Source organism: Eublepharis macularius, chromosome 4 (genome assembly GCF_028583425.1).
Source record: "Eublepharis macularius isolate TG4126 chromosome 4, MPM_Emac_v1.0, whole genome shotgun sequence".
Classification (NCBI taxonomy): Eukaryota; Metazoa; Chordata; class Lepidosauria; order Squamata; family Eublepharidae; genus Eublepharis; species Eublepharis macularius.
Window position 1 is genome coordinate 120,351,179 of NC_072793.1, and position 18,004 is coordinate 120,369,182.

The following is an 18,004-nucleotide window of genomic DNA, read 5'->3' on the forward strand; positions in this document are numbered from 1 at the left end:
GATTAGGAGTAATTGAAAGGTAGGTTTTAGACAGGATCAAAATATATAGAAACAGCCTCTCTTACAACTTGCAATAGTTAAATGGTCCTTAAAAATTCAAAAGAGCCATTGATGAGAGCTGTGTATTCTGCATCATGTTCACTTTGAAGCCACCAGCCTTGATGCTTGCCAGAATATATTAGGAATGTTAGAGCTCAAAAGTATTCTGTAGCTACCAGCCTTTGGCACTAAATAGTCGGTTCAAACAGCTCTACACAATACAGCTAAATCTTACCTTCCAAAATAAAATACATTTATTTTGCAAAATGTTTAACAAAACATGTTTCTTCTGCTGTGGAAATAGCTATGTGCCCAATTGAGTCATCTTCGTAGTTTCTATGACTTCGAACAATGTTTCAAGATGCAATTAGCATGATCTAGAGTGATATTACCAACTGATACAGAAACAAACCAACAGCCATGCTGTTTTGTGATAATCATTAGAAGTGTTAGTATGTTAATCTCTGTAATAAGAAGTAAATGTTAGTTGTTTACTGTAATGTTTTTATATATTTTGAGAGTAAAGGACTCTACTGTTAAAAATAGAGAGATATTTATTCTATAGCACTTATATCTAACTCCTGATCTCCCAGTCTTTACTGGTGTTCATTATACAAACCTGGTCCTCTGAGATACAAGGACATACTAAATTAGAGCTAGATTGTTAAAACTTGCAAAGGACCAAAAATGGATTAAAGTTAGCTCTGGAACTACGCTAAAGAAACAGAAAATAGAAACAGGGAGCAAGTAGTTTTTGTTCTTGTTAAGTTTATTGGCATGTTTCTTTACAGAAGAGCTCTGCCTACATACTAGAATGTAGACCTCTGGAAAAGAGTAGAAGTGCTCCATTTAAGAAAGCTACAAATGCAAGAACAAAGAAGAGGGCAGAAACAAAGTTGCCAAGTTTTTCCATTCCAGAAAATCTATATTAAAGGACAGTAAGACAGAAGAGAGAGAAAGGGAGTTTTAGCCGTTTTATCAAGAATGACCATCACAACCCAGATGGAGCTTTTCCTACAAGAGTCAGAGATCTTGTATTAGATGCCTCTTTAAAGTTGCAAAGCTTATCATAAAAGGGGTAAAAGGCAAACACAGACAGTGATCATTCTGAAAGCTGTATTTAATTTTGAAGTCCAATAATCCAGAATGCAAAGTTATGCAAATCATCCTCTGAAGGGTTTTAGCAAGAAGAAGCTAGACTTTTTTGCCAGTTGAGGAAGTTTTTTGGCTCTTAAATCAATAAAAATGTTTACATAATTCTTGCTTCTACTGTACAGAATACTGCCTCTATCTGGACTTGTGTTGCTAGCACATGGTACTCCACAAGTGTCCTGTTCCATTTCCTAGACCTGTGTTTCAGTACTTAAACATGTAATTCAAGAATTTTACACTAATTTATACATTTTAATTGGTTGCATATATTAACATGTACTATAAGATTTTTCCTAAAGAAGCCATTACATAATACGTGGATACTGTAAAAAGATCTGATTAGTTAAAAGTAACAAGCATTAACAGATACATACAAAACTCAACCTAGATGGACTATGCTGAGCTTGCAATGAACTATGGGTAATCAGCCTTTCCTGTTGCATCCTTCACCGGGTGGGAACACAAGACAATTAAGGTAAATTGTTACAGATCATCTGTACACTGTTTCTTTCCATTGGACACCTGAAAGTAGCTTAAGTTCCAAACATACATGAGAATTTCCTTTTTAAACTAGAGGAGAAAGGTCTGCTACCATGAAATAATGTATTGGGATGTAGGGACACTGATAGGAGTTGTGTAGAGGAATGGGCTTACAAGTCGCTCATGGTAGAGGGGTGATTTTGGCCACTGAAAGTGGGATCACTCATTTTCTTTTTACACAGAAAAGAGGGGCTGTGTGTTTGAAGGCCTAAGTGTGATATCCATTGTGAAGGACTGTGCTCAACCCCTCCAGCCCCACCTCAGCAGCTGCAACCCTCCGCGGAGGCCTTTGCTCGGTCATTCTTGTCTAGTTTGATAGGTTCAGGAAATTCGTTGTAAAGCTCCACTTCAGTTTCCTATTAAGCAAGAAGAAGGAGTCACCAACTACAGTTCTGCCCAAGTTCAACAGAATGGTTTCAATAGGATATAGTGGCATACTACCATTCTGAAGCTACCCATAAACCCTTCCCCTCCCACACCAGACTTGAGGCCAATAGGAAGCAGGTATCTTTTCCAGGATAGAAGCCTGTTACTTTAGGCCAGGCAAAATGAATTAACAAGATCGCACTCAGTGCACCTAGATGTGGCATACATTCAAGACCCAACAGAGAGCTCCTCAAGTGCTGAAGATACTATAAAGTTGGTCATTGTGTGCAGGGCACACACTAACCCATTTTTTAATTTGTCAAATAAGACGCATGGCATTTTTGGTCAAACAGAGCTTTGATGCTACACCAAGGCAAAACAAACAACTGTGTACAGAGGCAGCAATGCTCCCATCATATCTACTCTCTGCCTCCATCCCCAGCCTGATCTTCCTTAGAATTGTGTGGATTGCCACAAGAGGGCACTGAATTGAGCAATTGTCATACCTGTTTAAGTGCATTTCGTGCAATTGTCTGGAAAGCTTGTTCCACATTAATGGCCTCCTTGGCGCTGGTTTCAAAGTAAGGAATATTGTTTTTGCTGTAGCACCAGGCCTGTGCTCGTTTTGTAGTAACCTGTAACACAGACAGGATCCATTAAGTACTATATCTCTCTGAACCAAACTGTAGTTCAGAATGTACACGTCAACCAACTCCCATTTATGTGCGGTATCAAAAAGTACAAGAATTAATTACTTAAACTGTGGAGCCCAGCATCTTGCGCAAGTTCTTAGGCAACCATACATATTTAAGTGCTCATTCCCAAGATTAAAGCATATCATAAACATTCTGCTGAACAGCAGAAGGATTAAAAGATCCTTCTTTGAGTTCAAACACCCAGGCTAAAGACATTGTGTTATTGTACAGTATAGTGATGGTGGATTCAGATTTTTTCACTGGTAAAAGGATTCCAGTGGAAAATCAGAATATCCTTCATCTTACTTGTCTGTTTTCTAGGTCAATCTTGTTTCCCAGCACAACAAAAGGAAAGTTTTCAGGATCCCGTGGACTAGCTTGAATGAGGAACTCATCTCGCCAGCTGTCAAGAGTTTTGAATGTGTTTGGGGCCGTCACATCGAAAACCAGCACGCAGCAATCTGCTCCTCTATAGAACGCAACTCCAAGAGACTGAAACCGTTCCTGCCCTGCTGTGTCCCATATCTGCAGAAATAACAGAACATAAAGGCTTAAGTACAGATTGCCAAGTTAGGGATGGGACCATATCCAGTTTTTCTGAAAGGAAATATATCAACATCATCATTTTCCAGAGGCATGAACAGTGACATCTATCAGACTTCTATTTTAGGGGAAGATTATATCTACACAATGAAGTAGTCTCCTACTTCTGCACTGAAATTATGATAGCTGAAACCAAATGTTGCCAGGGCCAACTGTACCCTCTGGAGTTGCAGGTTAGATCCTTAATGAACTCTTAGAGAATTCTGCAAAAGTGGAAACTTTTTGCACTGAGCTCTGAAGATGGGAGATCAAATCTGAGCAGGGGTGACGGGGTGGGCTCTACTTCCACCCATTCCAAAGCCTAGTACAAAAACCTACTTTTCTGTACCTTAAGGGATTGCTGCTATTCAAATCTAAACTCCCCCTATCAGTCCCTAAACTGTCTTGCATGCTGAAAGTTATACTGGATTTTTGTACAGTGTTCCTGCAAACGCAGGAGTCCAAAAATGCCTTTATAAGCACATTACTGGCAAGCACCACTGCTGTTTGTGGATACTGAAGAAAGTACCATTATTCTGAGTACCTCCAAAGCACAGTGCAACTGGGGGCAATTATCTGACCTCTGCAGCTCGAAGCAAAAGATAGGGAAGGGCAAGTCGTAGCCCTGTTAGGATGAGTCTTGAAGCATTCCCAACACTCAAGTTTATGACAGCAAGCACAATTTTTGGCTGGATATTGAGGCCAGTCAAAATTTGTAGATATCTGCAGACCATATGGACAGAACTAGAATTATGCATTTGTTCTTACCTGCATCGTGACTAGCCTATCATCCACCATCACTTCCTTTGTGAGGAAGTCTGCTCCTATTGTAGCTTTGTACTGGTTACTGAACTTCTTGTTCACATACTGGTTCATAAGAGATGTCTTCCCCACCCTGCCGAAGACACAGACTTCAATCATACTGACTGCATTTGGACAATTCAGGAAACACTGTTAGCCTAAGCCTATAATAAGACACATGGCAGTATATCATCATACTGATCATAAGGCTTTTCCTTTAAAAAAGTTATGTATGCTGTTCATCCACAGCTTGGAGTACTGCAGCTGCATACACCAGTATTTGGCCTTAAAGTATTTCATTGCAGATGCCCTCCTGAACCTTATCAGTTGTGCTGCACTCAAACCCATCCATGTAGCAGCAAAGCCACTCCATTCACTAATGAAGCAAGCCTTATGTAGATTGGCACATCTCATTATCGTGATTTCATTCCACAAGTATGTCTTGCAGAGATAACTAGGATCTCCAGAGAGCCTAGGAGGTCATATATACTTCAGAGCATCTTGTTTCAAACTCTGAACTAAATGACATCAGATTTGTTTATTAAGTGCACAACTGGAGTCAGATTACAGGCCTGGCAGCCAAATCTGGAATTTTTTTCAATCAACACTTAGCCCTAGAATTCTACTACAACGTGTCTTTAAATTTTCTAGTCTTCTCTTAGAAGGTCAATCTTGTAGTCTCTGCCTCTTAATTACAGACAGTATCCTAAAAGTTAAATGCTGTCCATCTATGATGTGGTAGAGAATTTCCTATGACTTGAGAGCTAGTCTCAGTCCCTAACTCCTGTTTTTAGGTAATCATAAAATGCAAGCAGCTTTGCAGGTCCAGATGTCTTCCTTTATATTTACTCAGAATTCAGTTCAGTAAAAGTTTACATTTCAGTTCTGTTACTAGTGGGGATGGAGAACAGACATGGTTCATTGTTCTACTGCTCTCTGAACTACAAAGCTTTAATTATTTAGTGCTTCTATACCTAGTGTCTTATAGACAAGATATAGGTCTATAGGTCTCCTGAAGAACCTATAGTATTCTCAGTTAGATGCATCTCAGGTGACCTTTGTGAGCCAACTACATCAGTCATAGTTACTAATACAGTACAGACAGCACTCACCCCGAGTCTCCAAGGATGATGACTTTGAGTAACACTTTCTTTCTAGAAGTCATCGTTCAAGAATAGCGTTCTGATGAACAGTTCAAGAGCACTTGCTGGACAGAGAAAGAAATCAGAAGTTGAGCTGCAGGATAACAGTTATTAGTTTTCAAAACACAAGACTACATTGTCTTGCATAAGCTGGGTATTAAGTATTATGCTCCCAATTACAAGATGAAAGTTGTAGGTTTGGAATCGCTAGTAGAAGCTTCCACAATGGCTTTTCAAGACCAAGGAGGCCAATTAGGACAATAACTCTAAATACCATAGAAAAGAGACACAAAAGTCAGGGGCGGGGGCTACTCTTTGTATCACTACATAAGAACATAAGAGAAGCCATGTTGGATCAGGCCAATGGCCCATCCAGTCCAACACTGTGGCACACAGTGGCCAAAAACCAGGTATCCTCAGGAGATCTGCCAGTGGGGAAGGGACACTAGAAGCCCTCCCACTGATTGCTCCCCCAAATACCAAGAATACAGAGCATCACTGCCCTAGACAGAAGTTCCATCTATATCTTGTCGCTAATAGCCACTGATGGACCTCTGCTCCATATGATTATCCAATCCCCTCCTGAAGCTGTCTATGCTTGAAGCTGCCACCACCTCCTGAGGCAGTGAATTCCATGTGTTAATCATCCTTTGGGTGAAGAAGTACTTCCTTTTATCCGTTCTAACCCGACTGCTCAGCAATTTCATTGAGTGCCCACAAGTTCTTTGTATTGTGAGAAAGGGAGAAAAATACTTTCTCTACCTTCTCTATCCCATGCATAATCTTGTAAACCTCGTATCATGTCACCCCTCAGTCGTCGTTTCTCCAAACTAAAGAGCCCCAAGCGCTTTAACCTTTCTTCATAGGGGAAGTGTTCCATCCCTTTAATCATTCTAGTTGTCCTTTTCTGCACTTTTTCCAGTGCTATAATATCTTTTTTGAGGTGTGGTGACCAGAATTGTACAGAGCATTCCAAATGAGGCCATACCATCGATTTATACAGGGGCAGTATGATACTAGCTGATTTGTTTTCAATTCCCTTCCTAATAATCCCCAGCATAGCATTGGCCTTTTTTATTGCCGTCGCACACTGTATCAACATTTTCAGTGAGTTATCTACCACCACTCCAAGATCTCTCTCTTGGTCAGTCTCTGCCAGTTTGGACCCCATCATTGTGTATTTATATTTGGGACTTTGGGCCCCAATGTGCATTACTTTGCACTTGGCCACATTGAACCTCATTTGCCACATTGATGCCCACTCGCCCAGCCTCGACAGATCCCTTTGGAGTGCCTCACAACCCTCCCTGGTTCTCACCACCCTAAACAATTTAGTGTCATCTGCAAACTTAGCCACTTCACAGCTTACTCCCAAATTGAAAACAGTAATGAACAAGTTAAATAAGTCCTGATAGACAACTGGTAAGCTGCCTAGCCTTAGGCATCCTAAACATAAAGCCATGCATGCTAAAGCCATTTTACCATCCTGTTATATAAAAGGCAACCCATATTGGCGACAACTCACCTTTTATTCTCATGCAGGCACATTGCCAACAACTCTGGCCTTGAGGCCGCTGCAAAGTGCTCATTTGCCGCCGGGAGGGGGCCCACTGAATCAACGGCCTAAGCACTCCTCTCCACTCCTTCCTTCAGCACCCTTCAGGCCACTGTGAAGCACCCGCTTGCCATCAAGAGGAGTGCGCAGGCCATTGAGTCACCAGGCCCCCTCACAGCATCAAGCAGGCGCTTTGCAGCAGCCCCCAGGTCAAAGCAAGAGGGCACTGAGGGGAAGAAGAGCAGAATACAAATTAATCTTTACACAGGCCCATTGCTGGGAGGGGGGCTGCTGAATCGATGGCCTAAGCACTCCTCTTTGTGCCTCACCGGAGAGTCACTGAGGAGAAGGCAGAAGCCCCAGTGGCGCTGGATGCCTAAAGACAGTTTCCTCAGAGTAAGCTCTATTGAGTAGCATGGACCTTATGTCCAAGTAGACCTTCTTAAGGATCCCCCCACTCCACTGCTTTCTTTTCTTCTCTCTTGCTCTCAACATACATGTACATACATGAAAAACACATTAGTTTACTTCTATAACAGCCAGTGTTTACCTATGGACAACTTTATTTTATTTTATTTTTTTTTAATAAACTTTTTATTAACTTTAAAAAACAACATACAATGCGTAAACAGGAAAACAAATTACACAATATTAAAGTCAACTATAATACAAGAAAAAACAGATAGCTTATAATATACTACCAGTTTTCAAATATAATATTAACAAAGGAAAAAGAAAATTTGCTTAGAGAATTGCAATATACCTAAGCAGAGAAGGAGGTTCTTTACAGTTTGTATGGAACCTAACATATTGCTCAGAAACACCATGAGACAAACAATAAATGCTTTGGAGGGTGTATATCATTGGTTAATAAGTAGTCAAAGAAAGGGAGCCATTTTGTCATAAAATCAGTTTTTTGGAAAATGCTGAGATATATAAATAGAATCATAAACCTTCTCCTGGATATAATAATCCCAGACTCTGGAAAACCAACTGTCGATAGATGGGATCTTGGGGGACTTCCAGTTAGCTGCCAAAAGGGATTTTCTGGCCATTAGGAGGTCATTAATTAATTCTTTCCTAATGCTTGGGATATCCATGTTGTCCCATTGATTTAGAAAAATTAGCTTAATATCAAAGGGTATTTCATAACCTGTTATTTCTTTTATATTCTTTAAAATCTCTATCCAATAGTTTTTAACTAGGGGACAATTCCACCAGCAATGATCGAAAGAACCTATCAAATTACATCTTTTCCAACAATAAGGTGACTGAGTTTGTGAAAATAATGAGAGTCTCTTTGGTGTTAAATAACATCTGTGGATAATTTTATAAGCTTGAATTCTGTTGTTTATTATGCAAGAATCTCTTATATTAGAAGACCAAATTTTTTCCCATTGGTCTGGGGGAATTACAGATCCACAATCGGTTTGCCAGTCTAGCTGATATTTCTGAGGTTTTAATTCAAAGGTATTAAGAAGCAAATTATAAAGTTTGGATATCAAACCTTTTTGCGTCCAATCTGTTTGATTTAAGAGCTGTTCAAATTCTGTCATAGGGTTACTAAGGATCTGTTTAATTCCAATTTGATACATCATGTGAGAAAGTTGAAGATAAGTAAACCATTGCATTTTTTGTTGTAATTTATGTTCTAAGTCTTGTTTACTTAAAAAACCTGTACTTGTGGATATATCAATTAAACGAGTTAAATTCTATTGTTGCCAGAAAGACACAAAAGAATTAGATTGGCCTGGGGGAAACCATGTTTGTCCTAAAAAGGATGAAAACCGGGATAATTTTGGCAAAATCTTTTTTTTGTATTGAGACCATATGCTCAGTATATCCACTAAAAAAGGATTATTTATCAATTTGCATAAATGATCATTTTTAACATTCCATATTAAATTCTGTATTATAAGAGGTGCATAATTAGGATGTATTGTTGTAACCCAATTCAAAGAAGTTGGGGTTCGTAAAATCTGGACTACATTCAATAACCTGGTAGCTACTTGGTATGTGTTAAGGTCTGGGTAATTAAAAACCCCTTTCCCATATTTCAGTCGGAGTGTGGTAAAAGCAATTCTCTGTTTTTTATAGTTCCATAAAAATTTATTTAACAAACTTTGCCAATTTTTCATCGTTTTCTGCGGGATCTTGAGTGGAATTGCTCTCATAAGAAATAAAAGTTTTGGCAGAATAAATGTTTTAATTATATGATACCTTTCAAACCAAGAGAGGTTTAATTTGTTCCATTTGCCTAAGTTCAATTTTATTTGTTCTATAACTGCATTATGATTTAGTTTAAACAGTTGCTTCAAATCTGTAGAGATATTAATGCCCAAATATTTTATGTAGTTAGAAACCCAGCGATAATTACAGATTTTTTTTAGATGGGTAATTGAATCTTTTTGAATATAGACCGGGAGCAATTGAGATTTCATTTGGTTAATTGTTAACCCTGAAATATTACTGAATTTTGTTAGTGTCTCTTGTAGGGGAATAATCAATTTAATTGGATTTACCAAATAGAGCAATAGGTCATCAGCAAAAAGGCTTAATTTAAAGTTGTAAATTTTGGTGGTAATCCCTTGTATTTGGGTGTCATTCCTAACAGTCTCTGCTAAGGGTTCCATAGCCAAAATAAATAAAATGGGGGAAAGTGGGCAACCTTGTCTCGTACCTCTCTGAATGGCAATTTTATTTGAAAAGAAACCATTGATTTTAATTTGAGCTGTATTTTGTGAGTAAATCGTGTCTATCATTCTTAGAAATTTATCACCAATGGACAACTTTATGATGCATTGTCAAGAGTGCAACACTTTGATGATGTGAAAGCTCAAATTGTCCATGGACCAGAGTGTGGCAAGTTACTTCCTAATTCCAATAAAATCTTTACAAAAAACACTGCATATAAATAAATCTTCCACCGCTGATAACCAATGTTATATTTCATGAAAAATAAAAAAATGACCAACAGTTTTCTAAAGCCTGTTGTATTTTTTCACACAACAGGCTTTGTTGCTAGTTTCACAATAACTATTAATAGCTTAAAAGTTTAGAACATCAGCCATAGTCATCTGAAGTGCTCTTTGTGACAGACTAAGTAATAGTCATCTTAACTTTAGTCCGGTTTAAACTGGATGTTACTTGGACAGTCATATCTGTTCCTGTGCTCCAGCAATGGCGATTCCTGCAATGACTAGGGCCCATTATCCCATGTTTAGCAAACAGTTTAGCTTTTAAAACCCAGGGGCAGGAAGGAAGATGTCAGCAAAATTCAGGGTTGACCGAGAGGAGTATACATAATCTATGATAAAACGCCTCAACCAGTTTTGTCAATGTCTCAATGGCAGGGAAAGCGCTTGGGCCTATTGGCCACGTTAATGCAATTAATGTTTCATAATGTTTGTGAATAGAAATGGGCAGCAAGGAATCATTGCTAGGAAGCCAAATGAAGTAGTCATGAAGGAACTAAAGTCACATGCTGGTCAGAGTAACAGGAGAAGTTGTATATTGTTGGGGGGGGGGCACAGAGACAAGTGCTGGGCAGTAAAGCATGCCAAGCTGGGTGGGGGAGGCACATTAAGGCAGCAGAATGAAAGCTGAGAGCTGACAGTTTGACTGAAGTACACTTTGGAACCTGGCCAGTTATCTACAGCTAGGATAGTATAATCTGCAAGTATATAGGAAGATGCTATATGATCCATAAGAATAAGTATTCTTATCTAGGTACTACTACTTAATGGGCAGCAAAAAAAATGGGGAAAAGTTACTGTAAAGCAAAGCAGGCAATTAAACTTGCAGTCTAACTATTCCATCCACTGCTAGAAGGTGTATCCAGCTTTTGACAGCAGCCTCTTGCAGCATACCAGTTTCATTTAAACAAGTTTTTAAAGAAAGTTAACTACCAGGCTTGCTAGAATGGAGAATGCATGGCCAATCAGGAATACTGTATAAGTATCTCAAGCAGTAAGTAACTGAACTCACTGCCATCTTGCTTGGTGAGATAGAAATCAAGAACTGCAGATAGCACAATATTGCAGTACGACCCTTAGCATGGCATCACACCATACACCAATCCAGTAATTTCTGTAACATTTCCGTATGCAAGTGTGCTTTATAGCTTTAATCTACAGATGAGCAATGAAGGTTACCTTTTTTTCGCCACTATCACCTTATTCCTCAGTGTTATTTTAGCAAGACAGATTTAAGACAGCTCTCAGATCTAGGTTCTTGTCAGACTACAGTACAATTGTTACCATGCTCCAGACAGCTGGAAACAGGCCTCAAACAAAAAATGTTAAATTAACAGTAAACTAGATAGTCATATTGCAAAAAGCATTTTAAACCTAGGCACAGAACATACTTGTTTGAACCTAACACCAGGCACTTTTAGTATCTCCACCGATTTCAAAATGGAGAATCAAGTCCAGTAGTAATCTGCCTCTTGCTCACTATTTACACAGCATCCTAGCATCTGAGCCAGCTAATTCTAGAACAACAAGATGGGAAAGCTTTTACAGGGCTGAAGGTAAGGGATCTCAGAAATGGCTAGTCCAATAATGGGTTAATTTTTAAAGATTCCAAATCTGTATTGGAAAGCAAGCTTAATTTGCTACTAATTTTCTGCTAATGAAAAGTAAGTTCCGCAAGCTTCCTAAGTCTGCAGAGTGAGACAATATCAACAATTAGTAGTGTTCTGTGGGCATACTGCAGCCTGTTAAATAAGACTTGTTTTTGGTTGAATACTGCTACAAGTGGCAAACCCAAGACAACAAGAGGCACTTTAGTTGCAAAAATGTACAGTGCAACATCCAGGAACATTCTGTTTCAAAAAGACTGCCTTCACTACTAATAAGGTAGCCATCTACTACTGCTTAACACTTGTGTAAATGCTGGAATTATGCCATTCAATAATTCAAGCCACTATAGGGGCAAGTCAAGAACTGCCTCCGTGCACATCCCCATAGGGAAAGGGTTATGTTTGCACAGGCTGTGCTATGGAAGTTGCACACATGGCTCTCTAGCCCTTCTGGACTTGGCAGCATTTAATTTCAGCCACTATAAACTATTATCTGCAAGAAAAACTTCAACAACTTAATGGCAGGAAGAAAACACCTTACCAACTTTATATTCATGCAAATTTGTTATATTTAGAGTCCAGTTTTTACTATCTTCTCTTAAGCCGTGGTACTCAGATCCCTGAAGGTCTGCAAGTGTACTCCAGAAGGCCTTTATGTCCATTGTAAGGACAGAGAGCAAGCCTTTCCTGCATCTATTTGGCTATCATGAAAATAGATCCTTCTCAGTTCTCTAAGAATGGGGGCAGGGACCACTAACTACCCCACTCCCCGGTCTTGCAAAAGAGAGCGCTCATGGAGAAGCACTGCCTACAATCCCCTAGCTTCCAGACCACCTTTGAGTACTAGCCAAAAAACATATTGATTGGTTGCTGGGAACCATCATTTCAACTCAAAGAACTAATTGGTTGCATGACATTAAGGATGTACAGTGCTAAGGGTTATTTCTGATATAAAATTACACGGCCTTTCATTCTATTTCCCAATGCAAAGGATTTCAGATAGAAAGATGGCACCAGAGATGCAAGGGTCCAGAAAACTAATGCAGAAGTTAGAAGCCTGGAGAGAACCGAAGACTCCTATGAAATATTCTTTTGGAATGACCATAACTTTAAGACCATTTGTTACGCATGTTGGGTGGCATGAAGATATTTAAAACAATCTATGTGACGATGAGAAATTCTTTATGTCTATAATATAGAACTTAAGGGTATATTGAGTTTTTTAAGTGTGACTAATTTTATCATAATTAGTATGCAGGGCATATATTTTATTTTATTTTTAAAATTTTATGCTGCCTTTCCACTCAAATATGGGCATCCAAGGCTGTAAACATCAAAACAGTAAAATATTTCACCATTTAAAATAAAAGGTATAATTTTAATAGTTTTGCTTTTATATTTTTAAACTTCATAAATATAGCTATACAATGTTATGCTAAAGTATAAATACATTTATATTGAAACTTTTTAAGTAGGTTAGGTATTGTCTAGATTTCAATATTCTCCAAGTTTTTGGTAATATTTATTCTATAGAAAAAATGAGTTTCTATTGTTTCAAAAATTCCTGGAAATGCTACACCTCTAGACTTTACTTTCCACATATATTCAATATCCAATGGCTATTTTCAACTGAATACTGGAAACTGAGACTGTGTGAGATACCAGTCATTTCTATTTTTATTAGCAGTTTCAAACCTAGACAAAATCCCTTCTGTCCACAGAAATCCAAGCTATTGTTTCAATGTGTTGTCTAGGCAAACGAGTAGGAAGAAAAAAGGCATGAAAGAAATAAGTTAATCAAAATAGAGGTTCATGGGTGGCTAGGTTAGGAGAACTGATTATTTAAAGAAATCAACATATTGATGAGAAAGGAATGAGGAGGACTGTTATTTTATCAGATGAGCTACACAGATAGCAGAATTATTGTGATAAGGCCAACCACCATTTTCATGCCAACAGCTAATGATAGTTTTGTGCTCCTATGCTTTGCTACCTATACTGTCTGTTGCCAGTTTATCCAAGTTGTAACATCCTGACTTAGCATATTACCAAAATGTACTGCTTGCCTTGTAATGATCAGATATGAGAAAGAAGTCAAGTATGTAGAACACACAAAGTAAATCTCAGACTTCTTAAATGCAAATACCATAAGCACCAGAACTATACTCTTGAGTACCAGGTATGCAGAACACTCAAGACTGGATGTGTGTCTGTTTCTAGGTCCATTAGACACACCGTTTATGGCAGCTTCTGGTATTGGCCCATTTGTCTTTTCAAGCACAACAAACTTATCTGAAGAGACTAGATCCAATGATCCATGGATACAAGGATTACAGACCTTCCCTTCCCTCAGCAGTCCTTTCTTACCTTAGAAAAATTTATTCTCCAGATGGTAAATCCATATGGATTAACAGGCATATAGGTTGGGAGGCTCCAGTGAGGAGGGGAACAGATTGCATCTCTGCCTCTTACCTTAGTAGAACTATACTGAAATTGGAAAGCGAGATTCCATCCCCTCCCCACTGCAATCTCCAGACTTATGTGGGCTGTTAGTCTACATGGGGCCCATAACCCCAGGAGTAAACAGTAAGTGGTGATCAAATATATCATTCAGAGAGGATGAATAATGCTAAACTAGCAATGAGAAATATGGTTTTGAAAATTACTTGTGTTAAGACCAGGGGTCATTTCTTAGAAAAAGAACTGCAGGAACTTATTAGCATATGCCACACCCCTTGATCGGGCCAAAATGGCCAGGATACGGCTGCTGCCAGACAGGGGAGTATTCCCCCACCAGGCAGTGGCCCAATCAGGGCCATTTTGCCCCCAATCCAGGCCAAACCAGGCCCAAAATGGCCATTTTGGGCACATTTTGGCCTGGATCAGGCCCCAAATGGCCCGGATTGGGTTGGTGCCGGGAAGGGGAGGGGTCCCCCACCAGGCACTGACCCAATCCTGGTAGTTTTGGTCCTGATCCTGGCTGAAAAGGGCCCCAAATGGCCAACATAGGCCATTTGGGGCCCTCTTTGGCCAGGATCAGGACCAAAACCAAAAATGGCCTTTTGGGCCCCGTTTGGGCCCGGATCACAGCCAAAACAGCCTGGACCAGATCAGTGCTGGGCATGGGAGGGTTCCCCCACCTGGCACCAACCAGATCTTGGCAGTTCTGGCCCCGATCCTAGCAGAAAATGGCCCAAATGGCCGAAAGAGGCCATTTGGGGCCAGAATAAGGGCCGAAAAGGACCGGAGCTGGTCGGAGCCGAGCAGGGGAACCTTCCACTACCCAGCACTGACCCAGTCCAGGCTGTTTCGGTCCAGATCCAGGCCTAAAAGTGACAAAATGGCCATTTGATCCCAAATTGGGGCCTAAAAGGCCAGGACCGGGTCGGTGCTGGGCACCAGCACTGACATGATCTGGGCCAAAACAGCCCCAATCCAGGCCAATCCAGGCTCCCCCTGCCCCGCACCAACCCGATTCCGGCTGTTTCGGCCTTATACAGGCCGAAACAGGTCCAAAATGGCGAAAAATGGCCATTTTAGGCCCGTTGCAGCCCACATCGGGGCCAAGATGGCTGGAATCAGGTTGGTGCTGGGCAGGGGACACTTCCCCCACCTGGCACCGACCCGATCCATGCTGTTTTGGCCCCGATTGTGGCTGTTTTGACCCCAATTGAGGCCTAAACGGCCCAAAATGTTTTAAAGTCAGGTTTACATGACACCAGAATTTGGACCCTATCATTTTGGTTGCTTTCCTGAAATTAAGTAGTTGCCTCATGCTAGACTTAGCCTTACTCAGTAATTCAAGCATTCCTAGCACTGAAAAGTGACACATAGAGAGTCACATGTCTTGGAAACACCACCCTCTGAGCAAGGCGATTCTCAGTAATATGCTAAAGAAGCACTGCAGTTTCTGGTTCTTAAAGACTGGCTCATTTAAAACTGACTAAACTGCTTCAAGTTTCCAACTATCAGTGGTCAATTTTTCTGAGCATTATTAGACATTCCCTCATGCTTTCAATTTACTATTTTCATGATTTAGTTTACAACTATGGATTCCAGTTTCTGAACAGAAGGGAACAGTGTTTGGAGTTAGATATGGCAACTGTAACGGAATGCTTATCTGCATCTCATTAAGGCTTCCAACTGTTCAGATTAAAGATTTTACCTTATATTCTGAGCAGCGTTCAGATGTTGAAGTGAGACCTGAAAACAGCGTTCGCTTCTCTTAGAGATATTGCTTGTCAGTACAAAATAATTTATAGTGTTTTTCTTGCAGTACTCTCCCCACAGAGAAACAAAGTTTAACGATTTCTTTTATTAAAATAGATCCAGAGGAGTTAGCCGTGTTAGTCTGTAGTAGCAAAATCAAAAAGAGTCCAGTAGCACCTTTAAGACTAACCAATTTTATTATAGCATAAGCTTTCGAGAATCAAGTTCTCTTCATCAGATGCCTATAACTCTAGTCTTTTTAATAAAGCTAAATATCAAAATATAAAGGTTTATTAAGATAAAATCTACAAAGACGGAACAGATAAAGGCAACAAGATTTAAGTCTAACATTTCTCAATTAAAATTTAAGTTTAAATCAATCAGATTTACTATGAAATGCATAGTAAAAGTAAAAGTTCCCATAACATACGTCACAAAAGTTTCTCACCTACATCTTCATGAGATTTCTTTCAGTCAAAATCCTGACCTGCTATCTGGGTTAGCGCTTTCATTTATCTTATGCAGAAATTGAAGAATCTTTTGATGAAGAACCAGAAATCTTAGAAAGTGAAATAAAAGTTGCACTCAACGCAATTGGGAGAAACAAAGCACCTGGAGTAGATGGAATACCAATAGAGCTATTTCAAGCTACAAAAACAGAGTCTATCAAAATCTGAACAAACATCTGTCAACAAATACAGAAAACAAAACAATGGCTCATGGACTGGAAATGATTAGTCTACATTTCAATTCCAAAAAAAGGGATGTCAAAGAGTTCAGCAACTATCAGACTAACGCGGTAATTTCCCATGCAAGCAAAATGATGCTCAAAATTCTACAGCAAAGACCCTTACCATATATGGAACGAGAAACGCCAGATGTTCAAGCTGGATTCAGAAAAGGAAGAGGCACTAGAGACCACATTACAAATTTACGATGGCTAATGGAACATACCAGGGAATTTCAAAAGAAAATCAGCCTGAGTTTTATAGATTTACAGAAAAGCTTTTGACTATGTGAATCATAGAAAGCTAGGGAGAGTGTTAAAAGAAATGGAGGTGCTACAACTTCTGATTGTTTTGATGCACAACCTGTACTCTGGAAAAGAGACTGTCAGGACAGAATATGGGGAAACAGAATGGTTTCCAATTGGCAATGGTATCAGACAAAGATGCATATTATTTCCCTACCTGTTCAGCCTCTATGCAGAGTATATCATAGGGAAAGCTGGATTAGATCTAGAAGAAGGTGGAGCGAAAATCGGTGGAAGGAACATTAACAATGTGAGATGGGCAGATCGCACCACGTTACTGGCAGAAAATCATGAAGACTTGAAATGACTACTGACGAAGGTTAAAGGAGAAAGCACCAACGCAGGATTACAGCTGAACATCAAGATGACAAAAGTAACGACTATTGAGGAATTACACAATTTTAAAGTTGACAGTGAGGAATTTGAAATGGTTCTGTATTTCTATTCCTTGGTTCAATCATCAACCAAAAAGAAGACTGCAACCAAGAAATCAGAAGATTGAGACTTGAGCTGTGAGGGAGCTAGATAAGATCCTTAAAGATAAAGGTGTCTCTCTGGGAACCAATATCAAAATAATCCAAACTATGGTATTCCCCATTACTATGTACGGATGTGAAAGTTGGATAGAAGAAAGCTGACAGGAAGAAAATTGATTCATTTGAAATGTGGTGCTGGAGGAGAGTTTTGCGGATACCATGGATGGCCAAAAAGCCAAATAAGTGGGAACTACAAATTAAGCCTGAAGCTAAAAGGACAAAACCGAGGCTATTGTACTTTGGTCATATCATGAGAAGTCAAGGTTCTCTGGAAAAGTCAATAATGCAATAAAAGTGGAAGGCAGTAAGAAAAGAGAAAGACTTAAAACAAGATGGCTTGACTCAATAAAAGAAGTCACATCCTCCAGTTTGCAGCATCTGAACAAGTCTGTCACTGGTAGCATGTTTTGGAGGTCTTTCATGCATAGGGTCACCACAGGTCGAAGGCGACTTGATGTCAAATAATTTTTCATGTGCTGGCATAAATAAGCTATGACTGAAAACATGAGTAATTACTTAAATCTGAAACCAATTGTGTGACATTCTACCTAGCCAAAAATGACACTATGTGAGCTGCAAGGTAAGAGATATAAATCAGTAAAGATGACAGGAAAAGTTAAATGAGCAGATCATCATTGGTCTATTTGAACAATTAGAGATAACATTTATCTGATACTGTCCACTATTTTTAATTGGCTGTCAAAAATGAAAGCACCTGGGTAGCTATACAACATGCTAGAAAAAGTTACCAGAAAGTTCATACAGAGTTCAC

At 39.4% G+C, this 18,004-nt stretch overlaps 1 protein-coding gene across 2 annotated transcripts in view; it reads right to left on the reverse strand.

Annotated features, from left to right (window-relative positions):
- Positions 1-1,141: 1,141 nt before the first annotated feature.
- Positions 1,142-18,004, reverse strand: part of RAB7A (RAB7A, member RAS oncogene family) — a 29,315-nt gene continuing 12,452 nt past the window's right edge. For both annotated transcript variants that reach the window (XM_054977083.1, XM_054977085.1), the window contains 5 exons: positions 5,288-5,382; positions 4,143-4,269; positions 3,099-3,317; positions 2,604-2,732; positions 1,142-2,087 (listed from right to left, as the gene is read on the reverse strand). In XM_054977083.1, the coding sequence (XP_054833058.1) occupies positions 1,992-2,087; positions 2,604-2,732; positions 3,099-3,317; positions 4,143-4,269; positions 5,288-5,340 (624 nt within the window). In that variant the 5' untranslated portion in view covers positions 5,341-5,382 and the 3' untranslated portion in view covers positions 1,142-1,991. The remainder of the gene's footprint in view (positions 2,088-2,603; positions 2,733-3,098; positions 3,318-4,142; positions 4,270-5,287; positions 5,383-18,004) is intronic.